The sequence below is a fragment of the Capricornis sumatraensis genome, chromosome 1, assembly GCF_032405125.1.
Source record: "Capricornis sumatraensis isolate serow.1 chromosome 1, serow.2, whole genome shotgun sequence".
Taxonomy (NCBI): Eukaryota; Metazoa; Chordata; class Mammalia; order Artiodactyla; family Bovidae; genus Capricornis; species Capricornis sumatraensis.
This window is the reverse complement of record NC_091069.1, coordinates 57,388,652-57,408,595: the sequence shown is the minus strand read 5'-3', so window position 1 is coordinate 57,408,595 and position 19,944 is coordinate 57,388,652. Positions and strand designations below refer to the sequence as shown.

The 19,944-nt window shown below is 47.1% G+C and overlaps 1 protein-coding gene across 1 annotated transcript; it reads right to left on the bottom strand.

Moving 5' to 3' along the window:
• Positions 1-1,513: 1,513 nt before the first annotated feature.
• LOC138074939 (antimicrobial peptide NK-lysin-like) lies at positions 1,514-5,256 on the bottom strand. Its single transcript, XM_068966794.1, has 5 exons — positions 5,205-5,256; positions 4,159-4,262; positions 3,580-3,681; positions 2,021-2,189; positions 1,514-1,566 (listed from the first exon to the last, which is right to left on the bottom strand). Exons 1-5 carry the CDS (start codon positions 5,254-5,256, stop codon positions 1,514-1,516), a joined length of 480 nt encoding a protein of 159 aa, XP_068822895.1.
• Positions 5,257-19,944: the final 14,688 nt, after the last annotated feature.

Sequence of the window (19,944 nt, the reverse complement as noted above, 5' to 3'; positions counted from 1 at the left end):
AAATGGAAACAGTGACAGACTTTATTTTCTTGGGCTCCAAAATCACTGAGGACAGTGACTGCAGGCTTGAAATTAAAAGATGTTTGCTCCTTGAAAGAAAATCTATGACCAACTTAGCATCTTAAAAAGCAGAGACATCACTTTGCTGACAAAGGTCCGTATAGTTAAAGCTGTGGTTTTTCCAGTACTCGTGTACAGATGTGAGAGTTGAACAACAGAGAAGGCTGAGCACTGAAGAACTGATGCTTTCAAATAGTGGTGCTGGAGAAGATTCTTGAGAATCCCTTGGACATCCAACCAGTCAATCTGAAAGGAAATCACCTCTGAATTTTCATTGGAAGGACTGATGCTGAAGCTGAAGCTCTAATACTTTGACCACCTGATGCAAAGAGCCAACTTATTAGAAAAGACCCTGATGCTGGGAAAGACTGAGGGCAGGAGGAGAAGGGGATGACAGAGGATGAGAGGGTTGGATGACATCACTGATTCAATGGACATGAGTTGAGCAAGCTCCAGAATATAGTGAAGGACAGGGAAGCCTGGCATGCTGCAGTCCGTGCGATGTCAGAGTCAAACACAACTGATCGACTGAACAACAGCAAAACCCTAACCTGGCTGGTTTCCCCAGCTGGTCTGAGAGCTCCTGGGGGTGTATTCGTGATGTGCTCCAGGTGCTTGGAGTGACATGCAGCACAGTAAGTATTTCATGACCATATGTGTGAGAGCTGCTAAGTTGTCTTGTTCACCGCTAAATCCCTAACATCTAGAATCACAGGTGGACATACAGCATGTTTATTGAATGAACTCAGGAGTCAGATGAGCGTGCCCCTCATCTGAAACCCAGCAAAGGAAAAGAAGCTGCAAAAATTCTTGCTTGATATTTTATTCTCCTGAGCGGGGAAGGCAGTGGAAGGAATTAGATAAGAGAAACTAGAGGGAAGACTCCTGGATTCAGGAAGGAAGGAGCCGATGAAGGATGCTGGAGTTTCTGTGCTTCTTCCCCAGGGTGGGGTTGGGGGACCCAGCAGCTCAGATGAGACCTGGTGTGGAGAGAAGAGACAGCAATGGGCAGGTGTGTGGGATCTCTAGAGGGGATGGGGACTTAGAGCCACCTGTCCTTGTGGTACACATGCATTGTCCCCTCCTGGAAGCCCTTCAGGAGCCTGTGTGGGTGGTGGGGCTTTGAAGATAAAAGCCACAGGAAATGGTGGGGACTTCATACTAATGGGCGATCTGCAAGCATCAGGCTGCAAAGCATCAGTGAGAGTGGATGAGCTGCCAGACCTGAACTGAGGATCACTTCCCTGGCCCATCTCTTGTAGCCATTGCCTGAAATCTCCAGGCATGGCCTGGGCAGCCCTAGCCCTCCCCCAACCCCATGAGATTCCTCCAGCCCAGCTCTTAGGCCCCTGTGACATGGAGAAGGATGTGGCCTTGGTTCCCATTCTGGGGTCAGGACTGGGCTGGGAGGTTGGAGTTTGATCAGGGCTCTGATGTCTCCAGTATCTTAGTCTCAGGCCATTTCCTTGGCGTCAACCTTGTCATACATGATGGTCTTATTCAGTCCTCACCCCAAGCTCAGAAACAGGAGTCATTATCCCCCTTTCACAGGTGAGAAAACTGAAGCTCAAATAGGTTAAGCTACTTGCCCAAGATCACACAGCTGAGGAGAAATGGGGACCTGATTTTACTCTAGGACTGTTTGCAGGAGCGTGGGGAGCGGCGGTGGCGGGGGGGGGGGGGGGGGGGGGCGGGGTTGCCTCAGGCTGTTAGGAGTTTTTCTCAAATGTTTGAGAAAGGACTTTGGTAGGAGCCAAAGTCCACCTACCCATCTGCTCCACGCAGTCCCTGTTGGGAGTGGTCGGAGTCATGTGCCATGTGGCAAGAAAGCTGGGAGGGGCAGGTGTGAGCTGCTTAGGAAGTTCTCTCTGACAGGTGCCTTCCTGTGATTTTAACCTCTATTGCACATTCACGGGGAGGCTGTCAGGAAATAACTCCCTGCTCTTCCCTCTGCGCGTACCTGCCTTGCGCTTGCACAGCATGATGTCCACACAGATGGCCTGAGGCTTCTTCGTAGCTATGATGTCTGCAGAGATGCGATGGAGAAACTTCTTCATGATCTTGTTGCAACGCCTGCTCAGCAGCCCCATCTTGCTGCACACCTTGGAGGTGGCACGGACGATGACATTCTGGAGCAGCAGTGCCGTGGTAGGAAACAGGCCTCAGGTGAACCCTGCCTGGCATTGCCATTCTGCAGCCCCTGGCAGCTTTGGTCCCCAGACAGGTCTGGCAATGGGACCAGTGGCCAGGGAGCTGGTGCCTGGTGGCCACCCGAGCAGGGACTGGAGAGACAGGTCTCAGCCCCTATTCCTCATTCCTGAGTCCTGGCCCAAACCTGACCGGCAGGGGTTCCGGAAAAGACAATTGGTACTGCCGAGTCTCAGCTCCTATATAACCGGGCCCTGTCTTCTGGTGGAGAGTGGTGCCCAGACCCACTTTAAAGGCTCTGCCTACATAGCTTCTGGGTCCAGGGCCTGACTGGTGCTGGGTTGGGGGTGGGGGTGGGGTGCAGTGGGTTAGGAGGGAATCTGAACTTGAAGCCTTGGTTCATTGATTTTGGAGTATCTTATCCTGCCATCCCAGTGGAAGAGGATAAATCTGAGGATCCCGGGATGAAGACAGAGGGCTGAGCAGGTCGAGGGAGCTAAGGGGGGGCCGGGGGAGAGTGAAACTGATTCTTGTGATGATGCATCCACTTCTTAAGGATTAAGTTGGAGCTAAGTACATCCCACTTTTCTGCTCTTTAAAAGACCTAGGCAGGATTTCCCTGGTGGCTCATGGTGAAGAATCCGCCTGCCAGTGCAGGAGAGGACCTGAGATCCAGGAAGACCCCACATGCTGGGGAGCAAGGAAGCTGGTGTGCCACAACCACTGAGCCTGTGCTCTAGAGCCTGGGAACCACAACTGCTGAGCCCACGCGTCTCAGCTACTGAGGCCACATGCCGAGAGCCAGCGCTCCGCGACAGGAGGAGCCACCGCAGTGAGAAGCCTGAGCACCCCAGTGACAGAGTAGCCCCCACTCAGAGCAACTAGAGAGAAAGTCTGAGAGGCAACCAAGACCCAGCACAGTCAAATAAATACATTAATGAAATCGTCTGTTTAAAAAAAGCCCTAGGCAACTTGGATTGCCTAGGTAAGAAAACTGATGATCACTAAGTGTTTATGACTTGGCCAAACCATACAGCTCAGATGTGGAGAACCTGGGACTTACCTTTCCTGACTCAGGCTTGATCTGGAACCAGCCTCCTAGAGCCATATCCTGGACATGAATGGGAGGTCCCTACCTGCTCTGGGGACAGGTTCCCTTCAAGAACTTGATGGAAACCACACACCCTTCCTCCCATTTTCATACTCCCAGAGTGCCACAAGTTGAGGGAATTCTCCAAAGTCCATTGGCACACATTTGAGGAGCCCACAGACTGGCAGCCATTCTGGCAGCCCTCCTCACCATCCCCCACCCTCCCCACCCCCTCAGGGGCACCTCTCCACCCACCAGGCTCCACAAGCCTCCAGTCTCACCTTGCTGGGCTTATTTCCCACCATGTACTCCAACATCTGCATTATCTCCCGACAAAGATCACAGAAAGGGTTCAGCTCCTCTCCTTGGAGCGCCAGGTCACCCTATTAGAAAAGGAAGTCCCTCAGAGTGGTCTCTCAGACACCCCAACCTTGGAAGGGCACCAGGAAGGGTGCCCTGGGAGCTTTCAAGCCAGTAGGATGACCCATGACCTATCTGTCCATATGAGGACCTGAGCCAGACTGGCTGGCCCCTGCCCATCTCTCTGCCTGTCTTAGAGGGGCTGAGAGACCCCACGACCTGCCCCCACACCCACAGCACCCTCCCCAGCCCAGCATCTGCCTCTCTGCTGTTCTACCATCAGACAAGGAGGAGGCTCTTGGGGAGGGCCCAGCCACCAGTGTAGCCGCTACCCCGCAGTCAGGCACCAGTGTGAACAAAACCAGCATCTTCAGCTCCCGCCCTGCCTCCCCACCCCGACCAGTTCGGTCTCCAGACCCTCGCCCCTGGCACTGCCCAGGAAGGAGAAAAAGGAGAGGGACGGTTGGGGGGGGGGGGGCAGCAGGAAGCCATCCACGTACCTGGGGATCCTCCGGGGCCAGGCCCTGGCACAACTCGTCTCCATCACACAGATGGGCCATCGCCTGGTCGTAACACTCAGAAGTCAGACCGGAAAAGGCCAGCCCTGGGGAAGAAACAGCATCAGCAGCCCTCCACAGACAGAGGGAGAGGAGAAGTCACTGCTTCTGGCTGGGGAGAGCCCAGGAGGCAGCTGGTGCCCAGGACGGGGAGGCGGCCTTGTGAGGGGACCCAGGGACCTCCTGCCCTGCTCTGCCCTGGGGCTGCTCTGACCCACTGTCAAGAGAAACACACACTCTCAAGTTCCTTGGAGAGCAAAGAGGATAAGTCCCCCAGCCATCACCATTGCACCACTCTCTCTGTCTGTTTCTCCGTCTTGTCTGTCTGTCTCTCTGTGTGTATGTCTCTCTCTCACACACACACACACAGATTTGGGGCCCGTCTCAAAGGAAACTTCCCTCATCTTCTTTCAAGGGATTGTTTTTCTTTTTCTCTTTTCTCAAAAAACAAACAAAACAAAACAAAAAACACCTCATGTCAGATGGCCCAGCCCAACCAGCTCTCCCCTCCAGAAGGGTCCTTACGCTCAGCTAAGTGAGCCCGGGTACTGGGAGAGAGGAGGTATGGGGACAAGGGAGTGAGTCTGGAACAGTGAGGGTCCCCATTCACTCAGATACCCTGTCATCCCCTGGCCATTATGGGCCAGAAGAAACCTCAGACCCACTGGTGGGTCAGTGATCTTCATGACGCAGACGAAGAGCCAGCGGCCCAGGAAGAGAAAGGGAGCCCCATGGGCCCCATGGCCTGAGCAGGAGAGTTGGGACCAGACCCCTGGCTGGGGCTCCCTTCTTTCCCACTGGCTTTCTCTCCCCATTGGCCCAGTCACTGCCAGGCCGGGCTAAACCTGGCTCTGAGGGTGAGGCCCAGCCTCTGTGGTGATGGTGAGAAGGCTGTGGGACCTGAGGTGACCTTGGGTCCACAAAGCCTGAGAAAGCAGGGCTGGGAGGAGAAGCAGCTGTCGGGATCTACCCTGAGGGAACATCCTCACCTGGGGCGACCAGGAGCACCGAGGCGATGAGCAGAACGGCCCAAGAGGTCATGGTGGGCAGCTGCCCAGCCTCCCTCCACAGCCTGTTTTATAGAGTCTGGGAACTTGGCAATCTGACCAGGCAGGGTCCTTTTCCTCTTATCAGCCATCTCCCATGTCACTGGGTTTACCACAAAAATAGTGCCAGTCTGTGGAGAAGTGGGAGGAGGAGTGTACCTCAGAGCTTCCACACACCCCTCTCCACCCGCCCTGCCCAGTACTAGAACTTTCTGAGCAGAGCCGGGTGTTGATGGAGAGCATTGGCCGCCATGATGCCCACCCTGCCCTGATGTGGTAACGGGAGGAGAAGTCCCCACTACCGAGGGGTCGGGTAGGGCCCTCGGCCAGGTGAGCGTCCGTGCCCCCCGCCTCATCTCTTCCTCCCACCCCAGAGGTCCAGGCTGCTGTTGCTACATCATCCTTCTCATATCCCGGGTCTCCTTCCAGCCATTTAAGCCAGTGTAGCACTACCTGATTCAGATGTAGAAAAAGGTGCCCTCAGAGCAGATCCTGACAGCTCCTCCTCCCAGCCCTGCATTCTCCAGCTTCATGGACCCTGATCATGAGCTGCATGGGCACCCTGGGTCCCCTAGACCCACACCAGCCTTCTCACCATCATCAAGGAGGCTGGGCCTTTCCCTCAGAGCTGGGTTCAGCCCAGCCTGGCTGTGACCTGGCTGATGGGGAGAGACAACCAGTGGAAAGGACGGGAGCCCCAGCCAGGGGTCTGGCCCCAACTTCCGGGCCTCTGAATAGTCATCTGTGTCATAAAGGCCATTGGCCCTCATCTGTAAGAAAAATACAGGCTACCCAGTTAAATTTGAGCTTCCCTGGTGGCTCAGATGGTAAAGCATCTGCCCGCAATATGGGAGATCCAGGGTTCGATCCCCGGGTTGGGAAGATTCCCTGGAGAAGGAAATGGCAACCCACTCCAGTATTCTTGCCTGGAAAATCCCATGGACAGAGGAGCCTAGTAGGCTACAGTCCATGGGGTCACAAAGAGTCGGACATGACTGAGAGACTTCACTTTCACTTTCATCCAGTTAAATTTGAACATTAGATAAAATTAATTTCTTAGTATCCATATGTCCCAAATACTGCATGGAATATACTTACACTGAAAAGTATTTGCTGTTTACCTGAAATTCAAATTAAACTGGGCATGCCATAGTTTGTCTGACAACCTTAAGTCAACTTCTCCATGGTTCAGATGAGGAAATTGAATGAACAGGAGGGACTGACAGGAGCCACAGGGCTGACAGGAGGCATTGTAGTGGCGAGAAGCCCCCTTCCGTCTCCTTCAGGCCTTTCACCTCCAGCTGCTGGAGTGGCAGAGGTGTCCAGCCAGGACTAATCAGCACCCGCTTCAGCACCTCCCACCCTCAATCCCCCTGTGTGTGCGTGCTCAGTCGCTTCAGGGGTGTCTGACTCTCTGTGGCCGCATGGACTGCAGCCCGCCAGGCTCCTCTGTCCTTGGGATTCTCTGGGCAAGAACACTGGAGTGGGTTGCCATGGCCTCCTCCAGGGGATCTTCCCGACCCAGGGATCAAGCCTGCGTCTCCTGCCTCTCCTGCACTGCAGATGGATTCTTTACCACCGAATTAGGGGGGAATCCCAAACCCCCTTTAGTGTTATCTCTAATAAGCCACCTCCTCCCACCTCCCTAGGAATCCCATCAATGTCTGAGTCCCAGGCATCAGCTGAGCCTCTTCCTCTAAAATGTTGTATGTTGGGACTTCCCTCGTGGTCCAGTGGCTAAGACTCCATGGTCCCAATGCAGGAGGGGGCAGGTTTGAGCCCTGGTCTGGGAACTAGATCCCACGTGCTACAACTAAGACCCAGCACAGGCAAATAAGTAAAAATAAATATAAATAAAATATTAAAATGCTGCATGTTTCCTGAGCCCATGCAAGGCCAAGCTCTCCACTGAGCTTCTACTGAGAAGAAACAAGATGGAGTCCCAAGGCAGGCTAGCCTCTTATGAACTGGGGGTGACTTAAGCAAGATACTTCATCTCTTAGCTGCCCTGGCCCCTTATCTGTAAAAATGTATTTAGTGTTGTCTCCTCGGAGGGCCCCAAGGCGGCGTGTTTGTGTGTCTGAGGAAGCTTGGTAGCCTGAGATGTGCTGGCACGTATAGGCTGTTAATGTGAACTAGAGGATAACCCCAACATGGCTTCTATAAATGCTGGTTCTGTGGGAGATTAATAGGTGCTGTCAAGGGGAGTGGGAGGTGGGGCTCCAGTCCTCATGTGAAAATGCAGGGCTAGAAGATTCCACAGGGTTAGGTGCTTGCCATGGGACTTCTCAGCACCTTTACCATGATAGGGTGGGCTGTGGATCCTGAGCTGAGTTCTCAGCCTTTCCCAACAACTTTGGCCACAAAATCTTTTGATCAAGAAGGATTTGAGGGACTGAATGATGGTAGCTGATCCAGCCACCTTGTCAGGCCTGTGTGACCAGGAAGGTCACTGGCCTAGCAGCTTCTGAAGCCCAAGCAGCAATCTTCATGAAAACAAGAAAGAGACAGACAGACGTGCACCACCGCAGATGGTGACTGACTCTCTGCAACTGTTAGTGACTGTGGGGGACCGGACCCTGACTGTCCTCTCTGTGAGAAGAGCTGGGGTCCTCCTCACTGCCACTTCTTTTCCTCTTGAAGAGTCGAGAATGGGGCAAGCACTCACAGTGCTGCAGCCTACGATGAACTGCACTGAAATGAGAAGGGTGGGGATCCACTGAGTCCTTTCAGGTTGTTCACCCCAACCCCGGGGAAGCAGACACACTCACACTAACTCACACACTTACACAGAGTTACACGAACTGACAGTCACACACTCTCCAAAGCACTCACAAATTGACACACTCACACACACCCTCCTGGACACCCACATATTCATGTATATTCACACTAATTCACAGCCACACACTTTCAGATACTCTAAATTCACACACACTCAGAGAAACACACCATCTTTACTCCCACCTGTATGGAAGCCACTGAATGTCAGACTAAAGAGCAAGGAATTTAAGCATTTTCAGCACTTTTGATCTCTTATTTTTATTTTTTATTGAAAACACTTTACTCAGATAAGAAAGAAACAATTAATGAGACTACTTATAAGTTCACCAAGCAGATTTATAGGAATATTGACAGATGACAGATGACACTAGACTCATAGTGGGGATCATTCTGAAATTTATAGAAATATTGAATCTCTGTGTTCAGTTCAGTCCAGTGCTCAGTCATGTCCGACTCTTTGTGACCCCAAGAACTGCAACACACCAGGCCTCCCTGTCCATCACCAGCTCCCAGAGTTCACCCAAACTCATGCCCATTGAGTCAGTGATGCCATCCAACCATCTCATCCTCTGTTGTCCCCTTCTCCTCCCACATTCAATCTCTCCCAGCATCAGGGTCTTTCAAATGAGTCAGCTCTTCACATCAGGTAGCCAAAGTATTGGAGTTTCAGCTTCAGCATCAGTCCATCCAATGAATATTCAGGACTGATTTGCTTAAGGATGGATGGGTTGGATCTTCTTGCAGTCCAAGGGACTCGCAAGAGTCTTCTCCAAAACCACAGTTCAAAAGCATCAATTCTTCAGTGCTCAGCTTTCTTTATAGTCCAACTCTGACATCCATACATGGCCACTGGAAAAACTATAGTCTTGACTAAACGGACCTTTGTTGGCAAAGTAATGTCTCTGCTTTTTAATATGCTATCTAGGTTGGTCATAACTTTCCTTCCAAGGAGTAAGCATCTTTTAATTTCATGCTGCAATCACCATCTGCAGTGATTTTGGAGCCCCAAAAAATAAAGTCTGACACTGTTTCCACTGTTTCCCCATCTATTTCCCATGAAGTGATGGGACCACATGCCATGATCTTTGTTTTCTGAATGTTGAGCTCTAAGTCAACTTTTTCACTCTCCTCTTTCACTTTCATCAAGAGGTTCTTTAGTTCCTCTTCACTTTCTGCCATAAGGGTGGTGTCATCTGCATATTTGAGGTTATTGATATTTCTCCCGGCAATCTTGATTCCAGCTTGTGCTTCATCCAGCCCAGAGTTTCTCATGATGTATTCTGCATATAAGATAAAGAAGCAGGGTGACAATATACAGCCTTGATGTACTCCTTTTCCTATTGGGAACCAGTCTATTGTGCCATGTCCAGTTCTAACTGTTGCTTCCTGACCTGCTTACAGATTTCTCAAGAGGCAGGTCAGGTGGTCTGGTATTCCCATCTCTCTCAGAATTTTCCACAGTTTATTGTGATCCACACAGTCAAAGGCTTTGGCATAGTCAATCAAGCAGAAATAGACTTTTTTCTGGAACTCTCTTGCTTTTTCGATGATCCAGCAGATGCTGGCAATTTGATCTCTGGTTCCTCTGCCTTTTCTAAAACCAGCTTGAACATCAGGAAGTTTGCAGTTCATGTATTGCTGAAGCCTGTCGTGGAGAATTTTGGGCATTACTTTACTAACGTGTGAGATGAATGCAATTGTGTGGTAGTTTGAGCATTCTTTGGCATTGCCTTTCTTTGGGATTGGAATGAAAACTTACCTTTTCCAGTCCTGTGACCACTGCTGAGTTTTCCAAATTTGTTGGTATATTGAGTGCAGCACTTTCACAGCATCATCTTTCAAGATTTGAAATAGCTCAACTGGAATTCCATCACCTCCACTAGCTTTGTTTGTAGTGATGCTTCCTAAGACCCACTTGACTTCACATTCCAGGATGTCTGGCTCTAGATGAGTGATCACACCATTGTGATTATCTGAGAGGTGAAGATCTTTTTTGTACAGTTCTTCTGTGTATTCTTGCTACCTCTTCTTAATATCTTCTGCTTCTGTTAGCTCCATACCATTTCTGTCCTTTATTGAGCCCATGTTTGCATGAGATGTTCCCTTGGTATCTCTAATTTTCTTGAAGAGATCTCTAGCCTTTCCCATTCTGTTGTTTTCCTCTATTTCTTTGCACTGATCACCGAGGAAGGCTTTCTTATCTCTCCTTGCTATTCTTTGGAACTCTGCTAACATAATGTTGTAGGTCAATTATACTTCAAAAACAAACTCTTAGAAAAAAAGAGATTAGATTTGTGGTTACCAGAAGCTGGGGTGGTAGGGTAAGGGGTGGGATTGGGTGAAGATGGTCAGAAGGTACAAATGTCCAGTTATAAGATAAGTAAATATTAAGGATGTAAGGTACAATATGATAAAGATAATGAATGCTGCTGTGCATTATAAATGAAAATTGTAAAGATAGTAAATCCTAAGAGCTCTTTTATTACAAATAAAAATTTTTTTCTCTTTTTTTATTGTTGTATTTATATGAGATGATGGATATGCACTAACCTGTTGTAATAATAATTTTATGATGAATGTAAGTCAAATCATTATGTTGTATACCTTAAACTTATATAATGCTATATGTCAATTGAGATCTAAATAAAACTGGAAATTAACTAATTATAAAAGATTTGTAGAAATACCCATTTACACTTTTAAATGCATGTATTTATAGATACATAAATGTTTATGCATAATTTTAAACCATAAAATGGTTTTTAAGTAGCTTTCTTTAAATTTTCTTTTAAATTTTTTGACAGCACTGGGTGTCCATTGCTGCGTGTGGGCTTTCTCTAGTTGCGGTAAGCAAAGCCTGGTGCGTGGGTTCCTCATTGCAGTGGCTTCTCTTGTTGGGGAGCACAGGCTCTAGGGCACAGGCTCTGTAGGCGCAGCACTTGGGCTTAGTCGCCCCTGCATGTGGAATCTTTCCGGACCAGGGACTGAACCTGAAACTCTTACATCTCTTGCATTGGCAGGCGTGTTCTTTACCACGAGCACCACCTGGCTTCTGCTGTCTGATCTGTCCTTAATTCCTAAGTCCACATAGTCATCTGATATCAAACTGGTTCACCTCATATAAGGAAATCAGGACTCAGAGAGGTCCAGTGAATTTTCCAAGGACACACAGCTCAAATCCAATAGGTCTGGGGATTTGAACTCAGACTCCAAAGTCTAAGTTCCTCCCCAGTCCATATTGGCCCTACCTCTAGGTTTCCTGGAGAAGGCAATGGCACCCCACTCCAGTACTTTTGCCTGGAAAATCCCATGGATGGAGGAGCCTGGTAGGCTGCAGTCCATGGGGTCGTGAAGAGTCAGACACGACTGAGCGACTTCACTCTGATTTTCACTTTTATGCATTGGAGAAGGAAATGGCAACCCACTCCAGTGTTCTTGCCTGGAGAATCCCAGGGATGGGGGAGCCTGGTGGGCTGCCGTCTATGGGGTTGCACAGAGTTGGACACGACTGAAGCAACTTAGCAGCAGCAGCAGCTAGGTTTCCAGGCTAGAGCTGCTTCCCCTATGCCCAACAGGTCAGGTACTACCCCCAAGCTCCACCCACAAGCCTCCTCTTTTCTCACCACATGAAGAGACCATGGTGTATGTGTGGAGACCACATTAGTGAAGGGGGAAAAGCCCAGGAAGGTGACTCATGTCTTTCTTTGCTGTATTCAGTAAATACACATATCAGTAAATACACACATATCAGTAAATACACACATATCAGTAAATACACACATATACTTACTTTGGGGAATTCAGTAAGATCAGATATTCGAGCAAGCCCTTTTCTGGGGTGCTAAGGGGTATGGACAAGGCGCCCTGGGGTCCCATGTGACAAGAACCTAGCACAAGTCCACAAGTCCTATCCGTTTGCGGTCGTGGGGTCCCATGGACTGGCCCATTGCAAGTCAATCTTCAAGAAATCTTTGCTTTCCCCAGTGTCATGAAGATATCCTCTTGTTTCTTCTAGCCGTTTTATAGTTTTCTACATTTAGGTCTGTGATTCATCTCCAATGAGCTGGGTTGAAATTCTGTTGCTTCAGATCAATTTGTTGAAAAGATTTTCATTTTCCCATTGAATTGCTTTGACATCTGGGTCAGAAATCAAATGACTGTATAAATGTGGGTCTGTTCGTAGGTTCTTTATCACAGCAAGTACTGTATCAATAATAATAGCAAAACACTCTGATTCTTTTAAACAGGCACAATATTTGAACAGTCACTTCATAAAGGAAGAATAGCCAATAAATATTTGAAAAAGTGTTAAATACCATAACTCATGAGGGGATTCTATGTTAAAACTACCATGAAATAATGGCATCAAAATGGCTACAATTAAAACAACAAGATCTCTCTTTCATGTGGAATCTAGAAAGGAAACAAACAAAAGGAAACAAACAAACAAACAAACAAACAAAAAAACAGAACTCATAGAAACAGAGACTAGATCAGTGGCTGCCAGAAGCACAATGTGAGGAGAGGTCAAAACAGGGATTTTGTACTTTTAAGCATTCAGTCACTTCAGTTCAGTTTAGTTGCTCAGTCGTGTCCAACTCTTTGTGACCCCGTGAACTGCAGCACACCAGGCCTCCCTGTTATCACCAACTCCCAGAGTCCATCCAAACCCATGTCCATTGAGTCGGTGATGCCATCCAACCATCTTATCCTCTGTCGTCCACTTCTCCTCCGACCCTCAATCTTTCCCAGCATCAGGGTTTATTCAAATGAGTCAGCTCTTCACATCAGGTGGCCAAAGTATTGGAGTTTCAGCTTTAGCATCATTCCTTCCAAAAAACACCCAGGGCTGATCTCCTTTAGAATGGACTGGTTGAATCTCCTTGCAGTCCAAGTGACTCTCAAGAGTCTTCTCCAACACCACAGTTCAAAAGCATCAATTCGTTGGCGCTCAGCTTTCTTTATAGTCCGACTCTCACATCCATACATGACCACTAGAAAAACCATAGTCTTGACTAGATGGACCTTTGTTGGCAAAGTAATGTCTCTGCTTTTCAATATGCCATCTAGGTTGGTCATAACTTTTCTTCCAAGGAGGAAGCGTCTTTTAATTTCATGGCTGCAGTCACCATCTGCAGTGATTTTGGAGCCCCCCCAAATAAAGTCTGACACTGTTTCCACTGTTTCCCCATCTATTTCCCGTGAAGTGATGGGACCAGATGCCATGATCTTCGTTTTCTGAATGTTGAGCTTTAAGCCAACTTTTTCACTCTCCCCTTTCACTTTCATCAAGAGGCTTTTTAGTTCCTCTTCACTTTCTGCCATAAGGGTGGTGTCATCTGCATATCTGAGGTTATTGATATTTCTCCTGGCAATCTTGATTCCAGCTTGTGTTTCTTCCAGTCCAGCGTTTCTCATGATGTACTCTGCATATAAGTTAAAGAAGCAGGGTGACAATATACAGCCTTGACGTACTCATTTTCCTATTTGGAACCAGTCGGTTGTCCCATGTCCAGTCCTAACTGTTGCTTCCTGACCTGCCTATATGTTTCTCAAGAGACAGGTCAGGTTGTAGAGAGCTCTAAATAAAATTTTATTTTATTTAGTTCTTGCTTGTTTTGGGAGCTCCCATTATGTATTAAAATCTGAAGACACAGTTTTTTTAGTCTTTGTCAGCATTCAAGGCTACTGCCTGTCATTTTCCATGGTGATGACTTTATCTATGACTTATAACCTTATGATCCTTGGACAGGCTATTGAGGATAACTTCCTCTATGAATGATGACTATTCTCTCTTTTCCCTTTTTATCCCTCTCCAATTATAATATGAGCTCTAAAAAATACTCTTGTCCAAGCTTATTATCTGTTTTCTTGGTACCTGGTAACCATCTGTGCTACTTCAGGTAGTCATCTTTTTACTGAAAGTACAGACTCCAGCATATTTGAAGAGGAACATTTCTTGGTTCTACTTTGTCAACAGTTTTCTTACTGCTACAGTCGATTGGTTTAATTGTCACAAGATTAATTTAAGAGACATCATACTGGACTTTCCTGGTGGTCCAGTGGTTAATAATTTGTCTTCCAATGCAGAGGATGTGGGTTCAATCCCTGGTCAGGGAACTAAGATCCCATGGTCTACAAGGCAGCTAAGCCCTTGGGCCACAACTACTGAGCCTGAGCCCTCTAAAGCCCGTGCTCCACAATAAGAGAAGACTGAGCTTCACAACTAGACAAAAAAAAGAAAAAACCACACACTTCAATGGTGAACCAGAACATTCAAAAAAAAGAGGGAGGGAGAGAGAGAGAGAAAGAAAACATTATTTGCAGTTCCATTTGTCAACTGGAAACTCCGCTCTGTCCACTTTTAATTCATAATCTTGAGCAAATTGAAAAGTCAGTAATAATTCTTTTATATTTTAACAACTTAGTTTTAATATTAAAGCTAATCAAAACTTACAACTACAATAAAATCATAATTTTTAAGTGAGTTAGAATGAAGACACAGGACGTACAAAAATGAACTGAACTGTTGCTTTTCCCCTCTAACTTTTATACCTCTTTATAATGCATATTTTAAGACTTTGATACTATTCATTAAATAATGCTTTCTTTTCAAAACATGATAATTCCAAGAAACAGTCTATACCTGTCCAGGAACATTGTATATTACAAATGATAATTTGTAATGAGTTAAATGAGTTAATTTTGTTAACGTTTAACTTTTTTAAAGTTAAATGAGTTAACTTTTGGATATACTGATATTTGTGTTACTCAGAAAACTACTGAATGCAAACTGTTATGTAAATATGAGATTCACTGCAGACTTACTGCAGCCCACCAGGCCCCTCTGTCCATGGGATTCTCCAGGCAAGAACTCTGGAGTGGGTTGCCATTTCCCTCTCAAAAGGAACTATAGAAAGAAAGAAAGTGAAGTCACTCAGTCGTGTCCATTTCTTTGTGACCCCATGGACTGTAGCCTACCAGGCACCCCAATCCATGGAATTTTCCAAGCAAGACTGCTGGAGTGGGTTCATTTCCTTCTCCGACCTACAGTAGAGCACAAGGATTTATATTAAATATCTTGTAATAACCTATTACCAAAAAGAATCTGAAAAAATAGATATCTATGTATATGTATGGAGAAGGCAATGGCACCCCACTCCAGTACTCTTGCCTGGAGAATCCCAGGGACGGAGGAGCCTGGTGGGCTGCCGTCTATGGGGTCACACAGAGGCGGACACGGCTGAAGCGACTTAGCAGCAGCAGCAGCATGTATATGTATAACAATCACTGCTGTACACCTGAAACACTGTATATCAGTTCTGACAAAGTGCAAGGTTAGTCACTCAGTCGTGTCCAACTCTTTGTGACCCATGGACTGTAGCCCACCAGGCTTCTCTGTCCGTGGGATTCTCCAGGCAAGAATACTGGAGTGGGTAGCCATTTCCTTCTCCAGAGGATCCTCCCAACACAGGGATCAAATCTGGGTTTTGTGCATTGCAGGTAGATTTTTTTCACCATCTGAGCCACCAGGGAAACCCATATCAACTCTATTTCAATTTAAAAAACAAAAACAAAAACTTTTAAACCTCTCAGCAGCAGCTTACCACTCAAAATATAAATGCGAGAGAGGAAAACCAGACAAAGACAGCTTTGGGTGGCTATTATGGTTAGACTCTCTCACCTCCTCTTTTTCCTTCTTTTAACCTAACAAGGTTGGAAAGTTACACCAACACTTATCAGAATTCATTGCAACTTGGGTCTAGGTGTGAAACCATGTCTACAATTAGATGCACTGACGTGCATTTGGGACACTGACCCCAAGACCATCTCTCTATTCTCTTTTGACGATTTTGGCTGCTGAACCAAGGTCATAGAAGTGTGACATTTGGGGGCAGGAGCATTTCCATTACCAGAAGTCTTCTTAAATTGGCTTTCCAATCCCTGGATGGCAGTTTTTGATGTGTCTTCTTGAACTCTGAGCTGTGGAACCAGCTTGAAATTGTCTTCAGAAACAATCGTTGAGGGCAAGTTCTTAAAGTTCCAGGAATATTCCTTGAAGCCCATTTCAGAGCCTGCTACTTCAGTCCCACAACCATTTTTAATGACCCAAATCCCTGTTTTAAGTCCTCTACTCTCAAACTACCTGGGATGTTTCTCTTTCTGGCATTGAACACTGACTGACGTAACTTTCATAATCCCAGTAAGCCTTCCAGAGAAGAGAGGAGAAGTGGGTAGGGTCTAATGAACTCTGCCAAAGGCAGGCTTCTCTGGACTTGCACTGTGTCCTCCATGTCTTCAGTGGACCCTGAAGGTGTGGTATAAACACACACACACACACACACACACAGAGTTTTGTCCTCATAACCCTGCGGTTTAAACTGCCAACTCTTGACCACATGCTTAACAAGCATGTGGCTGAAGTTTTGAAGAGTAGATCAGTGTTAGAGGTGATAAATCATCTTATAAGGATGAATGCTCATCCTTTGCACCACTTCCCCTGTCCATCTGAGCCAGTGGGGTTGACAGTGCAGCCTCTCAGCCAATGTCCTTCATTAATCTGTCTCCATTTTGCTCCCCGAAGCCCTTGACCAATGGAACATTGTCTTCAGGACCCCCTTATTAGTTGTTGTTCAGTTGCTAAGTCGTTTCTGACTCTTTGTTACCCATGGACTACAGCACATCAGGCTTCCTTGTCCTTCACTATCTCCCGGAGTTCACTCAAACTCATGTTGATCAAGCTTGTGATGCCATCCAACCATCTCATCCTCTGTCACACCCTTCTCTTCCTGCCCTCAATCTTTCCCAGCATCAGGGTCTTTTCCAATGAGTCGGCTCTTCTCATCCGGTGGCCAAAGTATTAGAGCTTCAGCTTCACAACAGGCATTCTAATGAATAGTCAGGGTTGATTTCCTTTAGGATTGACTGGTTTGATCTGCTCGCTGTCCAAGGGACTCTCAAGAGTCTTCTCCAGCACACAATTTGAAAGTATCAATTTGTTGGTGCTCAGACTTCCTTATGGTCCTACTCTCACATCTATTTTCTTGGGCTCCCAGATCACTGCAGATGGTGACTGCAGCCATGAAATTAATAGACGCTTGCTCCTTGGAAGAAAAGCTAAGACAAACCTAGACAGCATATTAAAAAGCAGAGACATCACTTTGCCACAAATGTCCATATAGTCAAATCTATGGTTTTTCCAGTAGTCATGTATGGATGTAAGAATCAGACCATAAAGAAGGCTTAGTGCCAAAGAACTGTTACTTTCAAATTGTGGTGCTGGGAAAAACTCTTGAGAGTCCCTTGGACTGCAAGGAGATCAAAGCAATCAATTCTTAAGGAAACCAACCCTTAGTATTCATTGGAAGGACTGTTGCTGAAGCTGAAGCTCCAATACTTTGGCCAACTGATGTGAAGAGACCCTCGCTGGAAAAGACCCTGATGCTGGGAAAGATTGACAACAGGAGGAGAAGGTAGCTACAGAGGATGAGATGATTGAATGGCATCACAAACTCAATGAACATGAGTTTGAGCAAACTCTGGGAGATAATGAAGGACAGGGGAGCCTGGCATGCTGCAATCCATGGAGATACCAAGAGTTGGATACAATTTAGTGACTCAACAACAAGAGGTCAAGTGTGTTCCTTTCTGAGCTGTAGAATTTGCCAGCCAGTGTGAAATCCTCAGGGTTCTCTTTTCCTGGCATAGTGAGTGAAAATGTTCAAGACAGTGCTCTGTGTCAGCCTGTACCCCAGGGCGGGGCTGTGATGAGCTAGCCCCTGGCCACCCACCATGCACAAGAACTTGAACATGAGACAGACCTCTGTGGTCTTAAACCACTAAGCTTTGGAGTCTCATGGTCATAATTTCCTGAGCTTGAGGCTCCTGATGTGTGAAGAAATAGTTGTCAGGGTTTCCTCCCAGTATCTGCTGTCTTCCTTTTGTGTCACTATTGCGAATTTGAGGGCCCTGTCCCCCATCACTTCAGTCATCTGCCAGGACAGAGCCTAACTCTTCCCAACCAATCACTGTGTCCCATTTTCGTGGCACAGTGATGGGCTGAGGGGTGGGATGTATTCCAATTTCAACCTTGCGTCCCAGGTGGCTCAGTTGTAAAGAATCTGCCTCCAATGCAGGAGACATGCATTCGATCCTTGGGTGGGAAGATCCCCTGGAGAAGGGAATGGCAACCCACATCAGTATTCTTGCCTGGGAAATTCCATGGACAGAGGATCCTGGCTGCCTACAGTCCACAGAGTCACAAAGAGTCAGGCATAACTTAGCAACTGAGCTCGCACACATAATATGAGATATTTTCTGTGGTTTTAGAGAAGAAAGGCTTCTTCTGATCTGGCTCCCTAAACAGCGCCCATTGGGTGGGAAGCTCCTTGAAGGTAAGAACAATACTGAGTTTATTCACAGATGTATCTCCAGTGCCTAGAACAGTACCTGGCACATTGCCAGTTATGTATCACTGTACCTTTCTTAATTCAGTGTGTGTGTGTGCTCAATCACTCAGTTGTTTCCGACTCTTTGTGATCCTATAGACTGTGGCCTGCCAGGTTCCTCTGTCCATGGAATTTTCCAGGCAAGAATACTGGAATGGGTTGCCAGTTCCTACAGCAGGGGATCTTCTCGACCCAGGGATTGAAGATGTGTCTCTTACATCTCCTGCATTGGCAGGTGGATTCTTTTACTGCTATGCCACTTTGGAAGTCCCCTTAATTCAGTGAAATAAATAAATAGAGTCATTATTTCTTCAAGTCATCCCACGCTTGGTTGCTCAGTTATGTCCCACTCTTTGTGACCCCATGGACTGTAGCCCACCAGGCTCTTCTGTCCATGGGATTCTCCAGGCAAGAATACTGGAGTGGGTAGCCATTACCTTCTCCAGGGGATCTTCCTGAACCAAGGATCAAACCCATGTCTCTTGCATTGCAGGCAGATTCTCTACTGTCTGACTCACAAGGGAAGCCCCAAGTCATCACAACACAGGCTTAAAAATGGAATCAATGTGAGTGTAATAACTTGAACTTCCTGTATCTCTCCCTTCCAGTTACTGCAAGAATCTCAGCCCTTACAAAGTCTCTTCCACTCTCTGTATCTCAGGAGTTCCTGAGCTTACCCTGGTGTCCAGGAAGGCGGTGAGCATTGTGGTTTAAGCTCCCATATCATTAACTGTTCTTTGGTCAAATGAATGAACAAATGAAAGTTCTTTCTAAACTCCAAGTTCCATTGTCCTCCCTCCCTCTTTTGCCCTCTCCCAAATAAATAAATTTCTTCTTTTGAAAGAAAGTAAAACACAAGAAAAAGCTGTGCTAGGACTTCCCTGATGGTTCAGTGGTTAAGACTCCACACTTTCACTGGAGAAGGTGCAGATTCAATCCCTGGTGGAGGAACTAAGATCTTGCATGCTATGCTGTGCAGTCAACAAAATAAGATAAAATAAGTAGACAGTCAGAAGAAAAAGGGAGAAAGAAATGGCAACCCACTCCAGTATTCTTGCCTAGAGAATCCTGCGGACAGAGGAGCCTGGTGGGTTTCTGTCCATTGGGTTGCACAGAGTCAGACACAACTGAAGCGACTTAGCATGCATGCATGCATTGGAGAAGGAAATGACAACCCACTCCAGTGTTCTTGCCTGGAGAATCCCAGGGATGGAGGAGCCTGGTGGGTTGCCGTCTATGGGGTCGCATAGAGTTCGACATGACTGAAGCGACTTAGCAGCAGCAGCAGAAAAAGAAAGAAAGGACTGTGCTGGGAAACCTGGCATTTGCCTTGTTTCCTCCCATGGGTTCTACTCCAAACCCAGAAGCTATATTCAAATACACTCCACTAGGACTTCGCTGGTGGTCCAGCAGGTAACAACCTGCCTTTCAGTGCAGGGAACAGGGGTTCA